The sequence below is a fragment of the Caloenas nicobarica genome, chromosome 2 (genome assembly GCF_036013445.1).
Source record: "Caloenas nicobarica isolate bCalNic1 chromosome 2, bCalNic1.hap1, whole genome shotgun sequence".
Classification (NCBI taxonomy): Eukaryota; Metazoa; Chordata; class Aves; order Columbiformes; family Columbidae; genus Caloenas; species Caloenas nicobarica.
This window is the reverse complement of record NC_088246.1, coordinates 1,043,691-1,059,217: the sequence shown is the minus strand read 5'-3', so window position 1 is coordinate 1,059,217 and position 15,527 is coordinate 1,043,691. Positions and strand designations below refer to the sequence as shown.

Below are 15,527 nucleotides of genomic sequence, written 5' to 3'. Positions count from 1 at the left end.
GCTTTCCTCTCTGGAGCCAGTTACTGCAGATGTTCGTTACAGCAACCCCACAATCAGAGTTTGCAGCAAACCATGATGGCAGATCTTGGTGCGCGTGTGACTGTCGGCTCATTTCTCCTTGAATTTGGTTGCTCAATTGCAAATCCCCGATTCTGGCATTACCGATAATTACGTGTTGCTGATGTCTCACTCATTGCCGAAACTTTCCCTGAGTACCTGTAGAGAATTAGAAGCCTTCAGAAAAGTAGCGCCCAAGCCCCTTGGTGTTGTGCAAAGAGGTGGGTGAAGCTCTGACTGCTTGGGGAGCACGTTGGGCCATGACGGTGGGATCTGTGCTGAGAGATCCCCTTCCTCTCCTCTCCTCTCCCCACTTTGGGGACCAGCAGGACTCTGCGACTGGCTGATTAATTCTGAGCCCAACAAAAACCAATGTGCTCCATTTTTCTGGTTTAGCTTTCACCCAGGTTAGGGCTGCTCACAATAAAGGTCCTCCCCTACAGTGCTGAATACACGAGGTGAGTTAGAGCAGCTTCCTTGCCAGCTAAAACCACCGGTGTTGGTGTCAGGGAGGAGGCTGGAACGTGAGTTGGGCGTGACATTGCTCTCTCTGGGGCAGTGTGATTTTTTTTTTTTTTTTTTTTTTGAGTGATTTGAATGGATCATTAATATCCCTCTCCTGCAAGTGTCATAGCTGAGCAGCATTTCTCTCCAAAGACTGTGTTGGCAAACTTCTTTCCAGGGGATTTTCTGAGCAATTTAGTACAAAACCATATTCCCAGCCTCTAACCAAGGCATCTCAGTGAATTCAAGGAGAAGGGACTAGAGATGAAGTAGTAAGACCCCAGGTGTTATTTCATGTTACTACCGCTGGCTGGATCTAAAGTGTAACTTGGGTGTTGTCGAGACCCTTGATTTAACCCTGAGATGATGTGTGTGGTTCAGGAGGGGGATGCAAATACCAAATCTGTTCAAAATAGTTATTGCTCAGTTTGGTTTTGATGCCAGAGAATGACAAACAGCTGCTTTTGCCTCCATAGTGAGGAAGTGGCACCAGCTCCATGTGTTAATGTGAGCTTTGAATTTTGTGCTAGGATATCTGTATTCAGATTCAACAGGTATATGTAGTCTGGGGTTTTTTTCCTGTTGATACTGTATTCTTTTTGGTGAAAAAAAGTCTTTCCGGACTGTTACATGATTGTTAGTGAATCATGGAGTTGGACTGTGTCACTGCTGCAGCTCTGACTATAGGACATTCATACTTTCTAAAGAGGAGGAGACAATCTGTGCATTTCGGAAGAATGGAACATACAGTATGGTTGCCTATTTTGCTTTTGCAGTATCACCTCAGGAGACTTTGTGCTCCCGTGTGCCTGGGGATGTTGTAGGTGAACCAATTCATACCTCTGCTGACTTTTCTACATGTAGCCTTAGAGACATTAATGCTCACAGAGCTGCACTGGAGCAGCTGTCAGAACATGTCTCTGAACAGGACTGCACAAGAATCAGAAAACCCTTAGTTCCTCTGTTATTTTTTTTGTTTTGCAGATTCCAGAGACTTATTAAAGGAATTTCCACAGCCTAAAAACTTGCTCAACAGCGTGATTGGCCGAGCCCTGGGCATTTCTCATGCAAGGGACAAGCTGGTGTACATCCACACTAATGGGCCGAGGAAAAAGGTAATCCTGTGCGCCGGGGCTGCTGGGGGTGGAGAGTGAGCCAGGGTCCTGCTGACCCTCAAGTAACTCTTGCACAGAGAAAATTAGAGCAGTGTCTTAATTCCATGTAAAAACTGTGTGATAATCTTTCAAACAATAAATTTTCTCACTTCTTTCTGTTTCTCTTTATTTTCACGTATTTTAATAAGTGTGTGTGTGTGTGTATATATATATATGTATATATATGTATATGTATGTCCTGTCCATCCCCTTTTGTGTGTGGAAGGATGGATTTTTTTCTTTTAAGTAGCTTGCCGTAACTGGCACATAGTCTTGTGCTCCAATGTGTTGGGCTGTGTACCCACCACCTTAGAAAATCAAAACTTAAAGGCTATATTTTAGACCTTAGTAGGCCTAGATTTTATTGTAGATTCCAATTCTTTGGGGACAGGCTTTTGAGCAGGACCTGTTGCGATAGAACAAGGGGTGATGGTTTAAACTAAAGGAGGGAGATTCAGGCCAGACATGAGGAAGGAATTGTTTGTGCTGAGGGTGGTGAGAGCCTGGCCCAGGTACCCAGAGAGGTGGTGGCTGAACCATCCCTGGAGACATCCCAGGCCAGGCTGGACGGGGCTCTGAGCAACCTGAGCTGGTGCAGATGTCCCTGCTCATGGCAGGGGGGCACTGGGGGAGCTGGGAAGGGCCCTTCAACCCAAACTGTTCTGTGATTCTAGAACAGAACAAATGACTAAGCCTAAAATGTTCATAGAATCATAGAATTGCAACCAGAGAAGAAGAATTTGTTTGCAATGGAGGGAGACTTCTAACACTACTTAAGGGCAAAATGAAATACAGACTCTTTCTTCCGTTCAATGGAGCAGCGTCATTCCAGGCAAACAGTTTGCCAAATAGTTTGAGCTCTTACTGGGATGCGAGAGGCCTAGATCCAAGTCTGGGCTGCAAACTGAGCAGCAGTTCTGAACCGGTGGGCGCTCTGTATTCAGGGGGCTGCCTCCCTTTCCATACCCGCTTCCATTCTGGAGCAGAAAGCCCCTTCCAGCTGAAGTTTCACTGTAACCTGCATTCCAGGAAAAGATCCAGTTCTGATGCATTAACATTTTCCAATAACATTCCGTCTAAAATTTCCCAGACAGTTTTTATTACCACATTCTTTTTAAGCATCTCTGCATTTTAGGCACTACATTAGTAATGGTTCCTTTAGAGTTCCTTTATGATTCATGGGTTTTGTGTTTCTTGCTTTTCATCCAGCAGTAGTATGGCTTCTGAACTTCTTTTGGGATGCCATAACCAATGCCTCATCGTTTTAGTTTGCGTAATCAGTTCTCATTTTTGCTAGCACTTAAATAGATTAACATTGAGGATAACTTCAGATTAGAAAAACAAACAAAAAAATAAACCAAAAAAACCAAACCGACAACAAAAAAACCCAATAATGGAGCTCTGGCAGAAAATGAGGGTTGGATTGGGAAACTAAAACAAACAAACAAACCACCAAAAAAAACCAACCCAGACAAAGTGTGTGGGGACACAAGGAGAGGTGACACAACCTGAAGAAGTCTCGGTTGGAAGTGACCAAGATTTTTTCTTGAGCGCCCAGTAACTTGGCCTTCCTGAGACAACGTTTTTCCTCAGCAGGTGTGTGCCTTTCCATGCAGGGGCCGTAGGCAAAACACGTCGCAGTTCCCTGCAGTGCGATGAGATTCGGCTGGCAGGCGGGCAGCCCAGCTGGAGGCTGCTGAGAAGCCAGGAGCTTTCTCTCCAGCCTTCTATGTGGGGTTTTCCCAGCGGACTGAAATGCCACCTTTCATCTCTGCTGCAGAACCTGGAGAGAATTCCTTCGGCATTTCCCTACTTTGAGCCTTGCAGAAACTCAGCTGCAGCATCTGCAGGGCCAGGAGGAGGAGGAGTTCTTGATTTTAAGTGATTTTTTTTTAAAAAGGGCGGGGTTCAGCATTCTTTGCAGATTTTTGAGCGGCTCTCATCCTCCGGTACTGGTGTAAGAGGAGCTCGGTCATACTTTCAAAGTTACTGAAATGGAGCTTCCCATAAAGGGACCAAACAGTTTGTTTGGGATTTTCATTTGTAGTTCTCTTCTTTGCCTGCAGTTCAGAGGTGTTTGAAGTAGGTATGCTCCTGGTGGAAGAGAGAGATTGTTCTGTACTGTCTCACTTCACTGGTTATCGTTGCTTTTCAGAAAGTCACTCTGCATATAAAGTGGCCTAAGAATGTGGAAGTGGAAGGCTATGGGACCAAGAAGATCGATGCCGAGAGGCAGGCGGCAGCCGCGGCGTGTCAGCTCTTCAAGGTGAGCTCACGCTGCTCCTTAGCTGGAAGAACCGAGCCTTTGAGTGTGCAGGCCTCATCCATTTTGGTGATTTTTTGACTTTTATGTCTGTCTCTTCCCATTCTCTGTCCCCATTTGTAGTTGGCCTATCTGTTAATCAAGGGTAGAGGGTGAAGTCTTGAGCTGTCTCAGTCTGTTTGAGCTAAAAAACCCGTTTGCTTCAGCCAGGTGTGAACTCACCTTGCCAGCTAAACCTGTAACCTAACAGAAGACCTTCGTAATGATGGGCCTGGTGCAATCTTAGCTATAGAAATAACTACAAATGCTGCTTTAAGGAAATAGTTATCAGTTCAAGAAAAGTCATAGTGTCTTAATTGCTGCAGACTGCTTGAATACAGATGGTGACTGTAAGTACAGCAGCTAGCAAAGTGAATTCTTGTTGTCTGAGGTGCTCCTACAGCACAAAATAAAACAGCCTTGTTGAATATGGGGTCACTGAGAGGCCTAAAGATAGAACTCTGAGTTTCTTGCAGTGGTCTGGTTAGACATGGTGTGTGCTCCAGCTCCAGATAGGGCTGGAGCTTCGTGTGAGGTTCAGTCCTAAAATGTAGGTGTTAGGCCAGCAGTAATTAGGAACTCTGCTGTTTCAGAAACTGCTGGTTTAGGGAGATCTTACTCCTGCTTATACAAATAACTTCTTGTGAAAAGAAAGGTGAACCATTCCCTGAATTCTCATCTTGTGTTGTCCCAGATGATACTTGTTTAGATTAGCCTTTCCAAAAAGATGCATTTCATGCTCTGAGGTGGGTTTCAAAACTTCAGAATGCTGCATGTAGTTAATAGTAAAATACTGATAAATCTCAGCCCACGCTTTCTAACAAACTATATGATGCTGAGGACTTGTGCTCAGGGAAGTGAGGTTAGTGAACGTTATTTCTTAAGAAATAATGGCAGGAGTAAAGCTCCAAGTTTCTGAAAGTCCCTTTCTCTCTTTTTCTGTGGGATATGAAGAAATTGCTCCTGCCATTTCTCTCCTTTACCAGATGTGTTTCGGTTTCCTGCAGAGTTACCCATATCTACTCTTTACTGCAGCTAACGATGCGTTTTTCCTTTGTAGGGCTGGGGTTTGCTGGGGCCCAGAAATGAACTCTTTGACGCTGCGAAGTACCGGCTCCTCGCCGACCAGCTGGGCTGTCCCGACGAGCGGTGGTGCTCGGAGGGCAAGTGGCGCTCCAAGTCCGGCCCTTCCCTCGCCGACTTGTCAACCTGCTGGCGACGGATGGAGCCGGACGATTCCATCCAGCCCATGGAGCAGGGCAGGATGCCTAAAGCAATGAGGAGAGAAGAGCTGGAGGAAGGGGAGCTGGAAGAAGGGGAGCTGGAGGAAGGAGAGCTGGAAGAAGAAGCCATCGATGTTTCTGATTATCTACCGATGGCACATCAGGACGCTCGAACCCCAGGCAGAGATGCAAGGTACCTCTGCCCTGACAGCTGCTACTCTGGGCACTAGAGAGAGATTTTTGGTTTTAGCTCATGGACCCCTGCGGTTCCTCACAGCTGAGCTGCAGCTTCCCACCTTGCTGGTGCGGTCTTTAGATGGGCTAAACGCTGACTGCGGTTCTGTTCTCTATGCGAGCAATAGCGAGGCAGCCTGGGCTTGTGCCCAGCTGTCAGCACAAGTGAACGCACAGGCATCTTCTCCAAAGTGTTGCCCTTTGGACAGGCTGCTGCCCACTCGTTACCTGCATTTCTTCTTCTGTGCCTAAAGGGATTTCCATTCCCAGAAACTGGGCATGTGCACTTAAGCTGGTTTTTGACCACTCTGGTTTTGAGAGCGACCTTAAATCAGCTAATTTTCATCCCCATGGTTGCTAGCTTGACTTAATATTTTATGAGCACAAATCTTTGATTTTTAATAGTCAACAGGAGCAAGATCAATAAGGACCTGGTAGTGGTCATTTTTAGGAATGTTCTTTGGTTAGACATGGTTTAGACATCAGAGTTAGTTATTTATTAAATCTGTTGATGCTGTCTGCTTTGTAGTGCCAGTGTAAAGGTTTGATTGCTTTATAGTAGGTGGCTTTACTGGGCTGGGAGATTGTTCTGTGACTGACAGATTTTAGTAGCAAGGTACAGCTTGACTTTTCAGATGACCAAAATTATCTGTGCCTTTAACTGCTCAGTTTCAGACCTGAAGTGAGGTGGGTCTGAGCACACGGAGTGGATATTTGTACATGAAAGTGTTCTCATTTTCCACCTAGCCGAGGAGGGAGCTCCATTGAAATGACAGACGACAACACTGCCATCCGTGCCCTGACGCAGTTCCCGCTTCCCAAAAACCTCCTGGCCCAAGTGATTCAGATTGCAACCTCTTCCTCCACAGTCAAGGTAAGATGCTGTCTGAGCCCTGCCAGGGGTGAAGCTCAGAGATCCAACTGGAATCACTTTGGATGTGTTTTTTTGGGACTGTTGAGAACTGGGGAGAGAAAGGAAGTTAAAACTAGGCCTAGAAAAATCAGCCTGAAGAGCAAGGCAAAGACTTTGTGGTGAGAATTGAGGAAATGTTGTATTAGAAGCGTGAGGAATGTTGTTACCTGAGGCCAGGGCAATAGAGGAGCTGCCGTCTGAATGAAGGAGAATATTTTCTAAGATGATAGGTTTGCATTTCCCCATATATCTGCATCAAACACAAGTTTGTGTTACTTGGAGCAATGTGTAATTTCTGTGCTGACGAAATCTTTCCATAACTTGGTTCTTGCCAGTATCCAGTAATCCTCCTCTTTGGTGTGTCACCCACCTCCCTTCCAGACCTCACGCACTCGGCAAACAGGAACCGCGCTCCACCCCATAGGCGCCCGGTGGCATTCTCCATGCAGCTGTCTGCTGTGGCTTCTGCTTATGCAGTGCCTTGGGAGGTGGAATTCTGTGCAGTAAACCCATTCTAGTGCACTGTTTAAAAAAATCCAAACAAACAAAAAACCCCGAAGCAAACAAAAAAACCCCAACAAACAAAAATAAAACCCCAACAATTTAAGCTCTGCTTAGAAATATTGAGGTGCGTTTGAAAATGCCTGTCTAATTATGTAAGCTCTTAACACCTCCCCCAGTCTGATGTTGATTTTACACCTTTCAGGAATACATGCAGTTCCGTACGGTAGGCACCAAGACCAAGATCTGCAAGCTCACGCTGCGCTGGCCCTGCCCCATGACTTTTGCTGCCAAGGGCCGTCGCAAGGTGGAGGCAGAAAACAAAGCGGCGGCGCTGGCCTGTCAGAAGCTTAAGGTAAGTGCACGTGGCTCCTGCATCCCACCCACATCTAATGCATCAAATAGAGGCTCCTTGCACCTGACTTACACTCTTTGAGCCCAGTGGGGTGATGCCTGAAACTTTCTGATCTTTGATTTCATGTTCAATAAACACGTATTTCTGAACTGTCAGATCCAGTCCCAACTGCTGTTGTACCCCTCTGATTTGTGGTGAGCCCTTGAAGGCGGCTGTGCGCATTTTGAGCCCTCAATAAATGATGTGTGGGGATCGCCCTGGAAGCGTTAGCCTGTTCTCTTGGCCACTTTGCTGATGTCTACTAGGACACATCATCTTCCCCTTCTTGTTGGAGGACTAATCCAGAAATGTTGCTGCGATAGTTTTGCTGCAGACTCTAGAGTCAGCAGAGAAGTCCAAGAAAATAGTGCAGGACTTATTGAATTACCACAACATACCAGAACCACAGCAAGAGTGTGAACGGCACTTGCAAGAGATTTTTATCAGATATGATTGTGGCTGCTGTTTCTCTGATGGGTCTGTTAAAGCTTTTGTGAGCGTTGTGTTGGTGCCGGGTAGCAGTTGGCTCCAGTGTGCCCGTTTCACTAGAGCTGAGGTGGGATCACATCTTGTTTCTTGCTGTGGCAAAAGTAGGAAGTGATGGATTTGGGATGTGGGGTAAAAACTTAACCTAGCTGAACATATGGGACCTGTGTGCCCTCCACACCAGCGCTTTGTATGCAGCAGTCTCGTCTGATAGTGGTGTTCACCTCTTCCTTTGCAGAGCCTCGGCTTGGTGGACAAGAACAACAACCCCCTCAGCCACGCGATGTACAACATGACATCGCTCCGGGAGCTTGGGGAGAACCAGAGGAAACCCTGCCACATCAAAGTCCCCGAAGCGACTCTGCGCAAGATCGAGAACTACCTGAACCACGTAAGGCTTGCTCAGCTCTCTGAGAACACCTTTGGCTGAGCTCGTTTAACATCAAGAATTGCATGTAGGTTGAGAGCTTCATGTCAAAACGCTGAGGGAATTCATGGCTTGATAGTTTGCCACAAAAACTGATCAGTCTCTGCTGACCTTGGGGGAAGGGAGAGCCTTTCTGTGACACTTGTCTGCCTTATTTGGCTTTGGGGATGTTGCAGAGTGCGGTTTTGGCTTGCCGATAGCCTCCTTTGTAGGCTTAGGAATGGTGCCTTGTGCAGGGCTTGGGTCTTTTAGCCTCTGCTTGTAGCTTTACAAGGACCAGGTGTCGGTACATGCATGTTTCCCTTAGGAGTGCCTTATAAATCGTACATCAGCGGTGGGTGCAGGTCCCTGGGCACCTGCTGGTGCTTTCACCCAGGAGATCCCTCGTCCTGGTGGACAGACACCCATGGGAGCTGGGACAGGGTTCCTTAGGAGCGCTCACTGTCAGGGCAGGAGTTGTCACCAAGGTGAGGCTGAGCAGAGCTCAGGTACAAATGTGTGTATCTTACTGAAGTCACTGAAAATCATGCCCATGTTTGGAAGCTGGCAAGTCACTAATGCAATAGTACTCTTGAGCCTGAACAAGAAAGATCTCAGGCGACCTTTACAGCATCTTATAGCTACCATAAAGGAAGCAGTAGTGAATGTCCTAGAAAACTCAAGATCAGTGCATCCCGACACGTAGGAAGTCAAGGAGGGGAGCCAGGAGACCTGCGTGGTTAAACAGGGAACTGCTGGGCAAACTCAAGTGGAAGAGGAGGGTTTACAAATCATGGAAGGAGGGGCTAGCCACTTGGGAAGAATATAAGGCTGCTGTTAAAGGATGTAGGGAGGCAACTAGGAAAGCTAAGGCCTCCTTAGAGTTAAACCTGGCAAGAGGGGTCAAGGACAGCAGAGCTTCTTCAAATACATGGCAGATAAAACTAACACCAGAGGCAGTGTAGGCCCACTGATGAACGGGGTGGGTGCCCTGGTGACAGAAGATACAGAGAAGGCACAATTACTGAATGCCGCCTTTGTCTCTGTCTACTCTGCCGGAGGCTGTCCTGAGGAGCCCTGTACTCCTGAGGCCCCAGAGGAAGGCAGAGCAATGGAGGAGTTTGCCTCAGTTAATGAGGACTGGGTTAGGGACGAGTTAAGCAATCTGGACATCCATAAATCCATGGGTCCAGATGGGATGCACCGGCGGGTGCTGAGGGAGCTGGCTGAAGTCATTACTGGACCACTCTCCGTCATCTTTGCCAAGTCTTGGGAAACGGGAGAGGTACCTGAGGACTGGAGGAAAGCAAATGTCACTCTGGTCTTCAGAAAGGGCAAGAAGGAGGACCCGGGCAACTATAGACCGGTCAGCCTCACCTCCATCCCTGGGAAAGTGATGGAACACCTTATCCTTGGTGCCATCTTAAGACATATCAAGGATAAGAGGGTCATCAGGGACAGTCAACATGGCTTCACCAAGGGGAAGTCGTGCTTGACCAACCTCATAGCCTTTTATGAAGACGTAACAAGGTGGATTGACGATGGCAGAGCAGTGGATGTGGTCTACCTTGACTTCAGCAAAGCATTTGACACCGTCTCCCACAGCATCCTCACGGCAAAACTGAGGAAGTGTGGACTGGACGATGAGGTAGTGAGGTGGACTGCAAACTGGCTGAAGGAGAGAAGCCAGAGAGTCGTGGTCAATGGGGCGGAGTCTGGTTGGAGGCCTGTATCTAGTGGAGTGCCTCAAGGGTCAGTTCTGGGACCAATATTATTCAATATATTCATCAACGACTTGGATGAGGGAATTGAGTGCACTATCAGCAAGTTTGCTGATGACACCAAGCTGGGAGGAGTGGCTGACACGCCAGAAGGCCGTGCTGCCATCCAGCGAGATCTGGACAGGCTAGAGAGTTGGGCGGGGAAAAATTTAATGAAATATAACAAGGGAAAATGTAGAGTCTTTTATCTGGGCAGGAACAACCCCAGGTTCCAGTATAGGTTGGGGAATGACCTGTTAGAGAGCAGTGTAGGGGAAAGGGAGCTGGGGGTCCTGGTGGACAGCAGGATGACCATGGGCCAGCACTGGGCCCTTGTGGCCAAGAAGGCATCCTGGGGTGTATTAGAAGGGGGTGGTTAGTAGGTCGAGAGAGGTTCTCCTTCCCCTCTACTCTGCCCTGGTGAGACCTCATCTGGAATATCGTGTCCAGTTCTGGGCCCCTCAGTTCAAGAAGGACAGGGAACTGCTGGAGAGAGTCCAGTGCAGGGCCATGAAGATGATGAAGGGAGTGGAGCATCTCCCTTATGAGGAAAGGCTGAGGGAGCTGGGGCTCTTTAGCTTGGAGAAGAGGAGACTGAGGGGTGACCTCATCAATGTTTATAAATATATAAAGGGTGGGTGTCACGAGGATGGAGCCAGGCTCTTCTCGGTGACAACCAACAGTAAGACAAGGGGTAATGGGTTCAAGCTGGAACACAAGAGGTTCCACTTAAATTTGAGAAGAAACTTCTTCTCAGTCAGGGTGACGGAACACTGGAACAGGCTGCCCAGGGAGGTTGGGGAGTCGTCTTCTCTGGAGACATTCAAAACCCACCTGGACGCCTTCCTGTGTAAGCTCACCTAGGTGTTCCTGCTCTGGCAGGGGGATTGGACTAGATGATCTTTTGAGGTCCCTTCCAATCCCTAACATTCTGTGATTCTGTGAAAACCAAGACTGCGCCTACAGCAGCAGCCACTTCTGAATGACCCGCTGTAAGGGTTAGAAAAGTGAGAAAAACGGCAGCATGTTGAAGGAGCCTCCTGTGCTTACGCACACATGAGCTGTCACACCGTGTGTGGAAGGCGTGGGTTTGTGGCTCTGAATAAGGCTGAATCCAAAAGTACTGATTTGTAGCTGAAATTTTAATCCTGCAAACACCTGGACCAATGCTTTGGTTTGTGATCTAGACAATTCCTGACCTATTGTTGCTCCTGTTAGGCCTTCCTGTGGGATGTGGGGCTTCTGTTTTTTCTTTTGCCAAGATGGAATATTTCTGGCTTAGCTGAACCCTTACATTTTGTGCCAGTTAAGTGTCTGGGCTTCCTGAGCGAGAGAAGGGTGGTGGTGTAACTTGATAGTTTCCAAAAGTCGTCTTTGAGGGCCCCTTGCATCACTTGCATGCGCTGTAGCCACTGACTTGAAGAGCTTAAGTTACTGTTTTGTGCCTGTCAGTTCAGACGTCACCGCTAATACCTCTCTCAAAATAGGGACGCAATGAGGAAAATGCAGGGAGCTGCCCAAATTAATTCTCACCTTAAATAACCTCAATTTGGAATATAAATGGCTGAGTTACTTAAAGTCTGAAGAGACATTGATCACTGCAAAGCCGGTCTGGCTGAGCCTGTTCCAGGCACTTGGTTCTGCCCTTCTCAGGACTGCTACTAATTTTTTGTCCCTGCCAACTTTCTCTGTTTCTCCCAGTATCCCGTGGACATCAGGGAGTCCAGGCCCCGGATTGCCGATGACATGATGAACCTGAGCAAGGAATCTGGTGCAATAAGCGACGCAATCACGGGGAAGACATATATACCCATGTTGGAAGCAGAGGAAGTACGCCTTAGCCAGAACCTCCTGGCTCTCTGGAAAAGGAGAGGATCCTCGTGGCAAGAGAGCCACCCGCTGCCGGTAGATCCTCACAAGGACACCATCCTGTCAGCCATCGAGCAGAACCCCGTGGTGGTAATAGCAGGAGACACGGGCTGTGGGAAAACTACGAGGATCCCGCAGCTCCTGCTGGAACACTACATCCTGGAGGGCCGTGGCGCCCGCTGCAACGTCGTCATCACCCAGCCCAGGAGGATCAGCGCCATTTCGGTGGCCCAGCGCGTGGCACAAGAGTTGGGGCCCAACATGAGGAAGAACGTGGGCTACCAGGTGCGACTGGAGAGCAAGCCGCCTGCCCGAGGGGGAGCCCTGCTCTTCTGCACCGTGGGCATCCTGCTGCGCAAGCTGCAGGGGAACCCCAGCCTGGAGGGCGTCAGCCACGTCGTGGTCGATGAGGTCCATGAGCGAGACGTCAACACCGATTTCCTGCTCATCCTGCTGAAAGGCATCCAGAAGCTCAACCCCGACCTGCGCCTGGTCTTGATGAGCGCCACGGGAGACAATCAGCGTTTCTCGCATTACTTTGGGGATTGCCCTGTGGTCAAGGTGCCGGGTTTCATGTACCCGGTGAAGGAGTACTACCTGGAGGAGATCTTGGCCAAACTGGGCCGGCACCGACACCGGCACTACGAGATCAAGGTGGGTGTGCAGCGCGGTGGTGGAGCTGTGTGCCTCAGGTGAGGCACCAACTCCTGGCATTTTGGGGTTGTCCTGTGCAGGGACAGGACTTGATGATCCTTGTGGGGCCCTTCCAACCCAGGACATTCTGTGATTCTGTGATATCAGCAGGGGAGAGTTTGGGTCCGGAACTGGTCTGTCCTTCCTGGGGCTGTTGGACAGTGTTTGTTTAGCTTTAATCTCACCTCAACCCTTATGAGGTAAAGCCAGTTTAGTAGTCCCAGAGTATTTTGATTATATTGTGGATAAAGATGACTTAATATTTGAGTCTAAGTTACTTTTATCTCTCTTTAATGTGGAGTTTGTTTATGTTTGAGTAAGCTGACAGCTCATTGTACTTGTCTGTGTATAAATAGTTGCAGAGTTGAACATTCGCATGCTCTGTGTGAGCCTGACCCAAGATGAGGATGGTTATGGCTTACAGCAGTCTGTTACCCACGTGCTCACCATCCTGCATGACCGAATTCCCTGGTGACTGCTTTTTGCAACTGGTCTTACTGTTCCTCTGGAAAATTCCCTCCAGCCGTGCACCCTTTGCTGTGGAGAGTCTTACCCCAGTTGTGGGTTGTGCAGTCACAGAACTGTTGAGGTTGGCAGGAACCTCTGGAGATCACCTGGAGCAGCCTGCTGGACTGGGACCTGTCAGCCCGTTTCTCCAGCCTGCAGAGTTCCCTCCCTGTGGCTCAGCAACTATCTGGTCTATCAACCACTTCTCCCAGTTCTGTATCATCAACAAACTTGCTGAGAAGGGCATCCCGCTGCCTTCAGGGCAATCTGTTTCTGTTGTGGCTGTATTTTTTTACCTGCACATTTAAAGCTGGCCTGGTACATATGTTCCAAATTACTGAGAGATACAAAAGCTGCTGCTCTGTGCCTGCTGGATTTGAAGTTCCAGGTGCATCTGACACAGTTTTGTCCCCGAAAACATCATGTTAATTTTTTTACTTGTTAGGTACACAAATCTCCGTTAGCTTCCGAGTCAGGAGAACAGCAAAGGGACTGTATATCCTCCCTGCGCAGCAGAGGAAACTGGCAGCAGTTGTGACCAGAGCAGATGCAGATGGAGCCCAAACCAGGCTCCAGAGGTTCCTGGCTCCTGGGCCTGGGCAGACAGTCCGAGTACAGGCATTTGCTCTCTCCAGAAGATGCTCTGGGAGGCTGTGTGCTTTTCTGCTGTCTGAGATTGCCACTCATTTATCCGCATGTGTCCTGCTCTTTTATTCAGCAATCAGATGACGAATGTGTCCTTGATCTTGATCTGATCACCGACCTCGTGCTCCAGATTGATGCCCATGGAGAACCAGGTAGGTTCTGCCTTGTCCTCTTCCTCTTTCCTTTCGCTGGGGGGGGAAAGTGAACTGTGGAGAGCCCAGACCTTTTGCAGAGAAAACATGATGCTGAGCTGAGCTGAGCTTAGCAAGGCCACCCTGAATTCCAGTTGAACTGAGTGGTCTAGAGCCCTGTGGTGTGAGCTAATTCTGAGTCTTTGGAAACAAAATCAGACTCCTCAGTGACCTGGGGTACAGCTGTTTCTGGGGCGAAGGACACGACTTTTCTGTGCTCCAGCGTTTGCAACCTTGTGCTGCACAATTTAGTCATTTTTCTGTACTGGAGACTCATCCTGGTTAAATATCTTTGCCTGGGAGGTGATGTTTTTGTGACTAAGGCAGGATTCTCAGATGACTTTGAAGAGTTTTAAGTGTTTCAAAGCTAGCAGAGGTATTCACCCTCCAACTATGGCTAACCTGGTTTCTTCCTGGCTTTAAAACCTTGCCCTAATGAGCTCATAGAAGCAGATACAGCATAGTGGGTATGAAGTGTAGACAAATGTTCCCCTGAGTCGCACTTTCCATAGTGGCTGTATCTCATTAGTTCACGATAAATATGATGTGAGTTTCCTTAGCGATCAGCTGGCAGGGTCATCACTGACCTGGACTCTGCTTTTCTTTGAGTTTCTTGGGCTAAAAGGTTGCTGTGGACTTGGGGAAATAACGGGTGTCATGTCTGGGCAGCAGAAGCAGTTCCTGTGTCTCCAGCTGAGGAAAAGTTCCTGGATTTCCAGGCTGCTCATTCTTACGTCCTGCTCCGTTCCAGGTGGGATCCTGTGCTTCCTCCCTGGCTGGCAGGAGATCAAAGGGGTGCAGCAGCGTCTGCTGGAGACGCTGGGATCCCAGAACAGCCGGTACCTCGTCCTGCCAGGTGAGACGGGATTTGGGGGAACAGACAGGCCGCTTGGCTTGAGGAGCCGCTGCAGCTGTTGTTCTGATACAGAGCAAGCTTGTACACTCCGATATCTGTACTTTTTGTGTAACTGTGTGTGTTAAGCACAAATAACTCCTCCTAGCAGAGGCCATCCAAACCCGTATGTGATCAAACAAACTGGCTTCCTGTTTGTCTCCAGCAGCTCAGAATTAGGTGAGGAAGAAACTGCTCAATTTGGCATTGCGGCAGCTGCGTGCTGAGCCTACCTAGAAAAGATCTTCCAGCCCTGTTTTGTGGGATGACATCCACTCTGTAGCTCAGCTTTCATTAGTGAATTTAACATTCTCCATCCCAGGAAGGAAATTTATAACAAAAGCCAGTATTAGTCTGCAAGGCTGTACGATTTTTGGGGAGGGTTTATTTGGGTTTGCTTGGTTTTTAACAGTTTTCCTTATTCAATGTCAAATAAGGCCAGCTAGGAGCACAACTTGGAGCAGCTCAGTTGCTAATAAATGCAGGTGTTTTGTGCATCTGCATGTTCTTGTGCTCCCCTGCTGCTCTGTGCGGCTGCAGGGAATTTTCTGCATCACTGATCTATAACAGGGCGAATATAATACAGAGGAATTACGGGCTCTTGCTGATAACCATTTTTGACCAAGTGAAACCAAAGGATGGTGAAGATACCCCATTCCCTGCCTCGCACATCTTTTGCAAAGCGGGGACTGTGGGAGGGCGTGGGACTTGTGCTTGGGGTGCAGGGATGTTCTGGTGGTGCCGTTAACCTCGCGAGGGTGGGAGGTGATCCCAGCTCCTGCTGATGTTGAGCCAT

The 15,527-nt window shown here is 48.4% G+C and overlaps 1 protein-coding gene across 4 annotated transcripts in view; it reads left to right on the top strand.

The window, feature by feature from the left end:
- Positions 1–15,527, top strand: part of DHX30 (DExH-box helicase 30) — a 36,618-nt gene that overhangs the window by 13,427 nt on the left and 7,664 nt on the right. For all 4 annotated transcript variants that reach the window (XM_065629459.1, XM_065629457.1, XM_065629456.1 and 1 more), the window contains 9 exons: positions 1,546–1,676; positions 3,871–3,981; positions 5,078–5,433; positions 6,222–6,348; positions 7,094–7,243; positions 8,007–8,159; positions 11,636–12,457; positions 13,722–13,800; positions 14,591–14,695. In XM_065629459.1, coding sequence (XP_065485531.1) covers positions 1,546–1,676; positions 3,871–3,981; positions 5,078–5,433; positions 6,222–6,348; positions 7,094–7,243; positions 8,007–8,159; positions 11,636–12,457; positions 13,722–13,800; positions 14,591–14,695 — 2,034 coding nt within the window. The remainder of the gene's footprint in view (positions 1–1,545; positions 1,677–3,870; positions 3,982–5,077; positions 5,434–6,221; positions 6,349–7,093; positions 7,244–8,006; positions 8,160–11,635; positions 12,458–13,721; positions 13,801–14,590; positions 14,696–15,527) is intronic.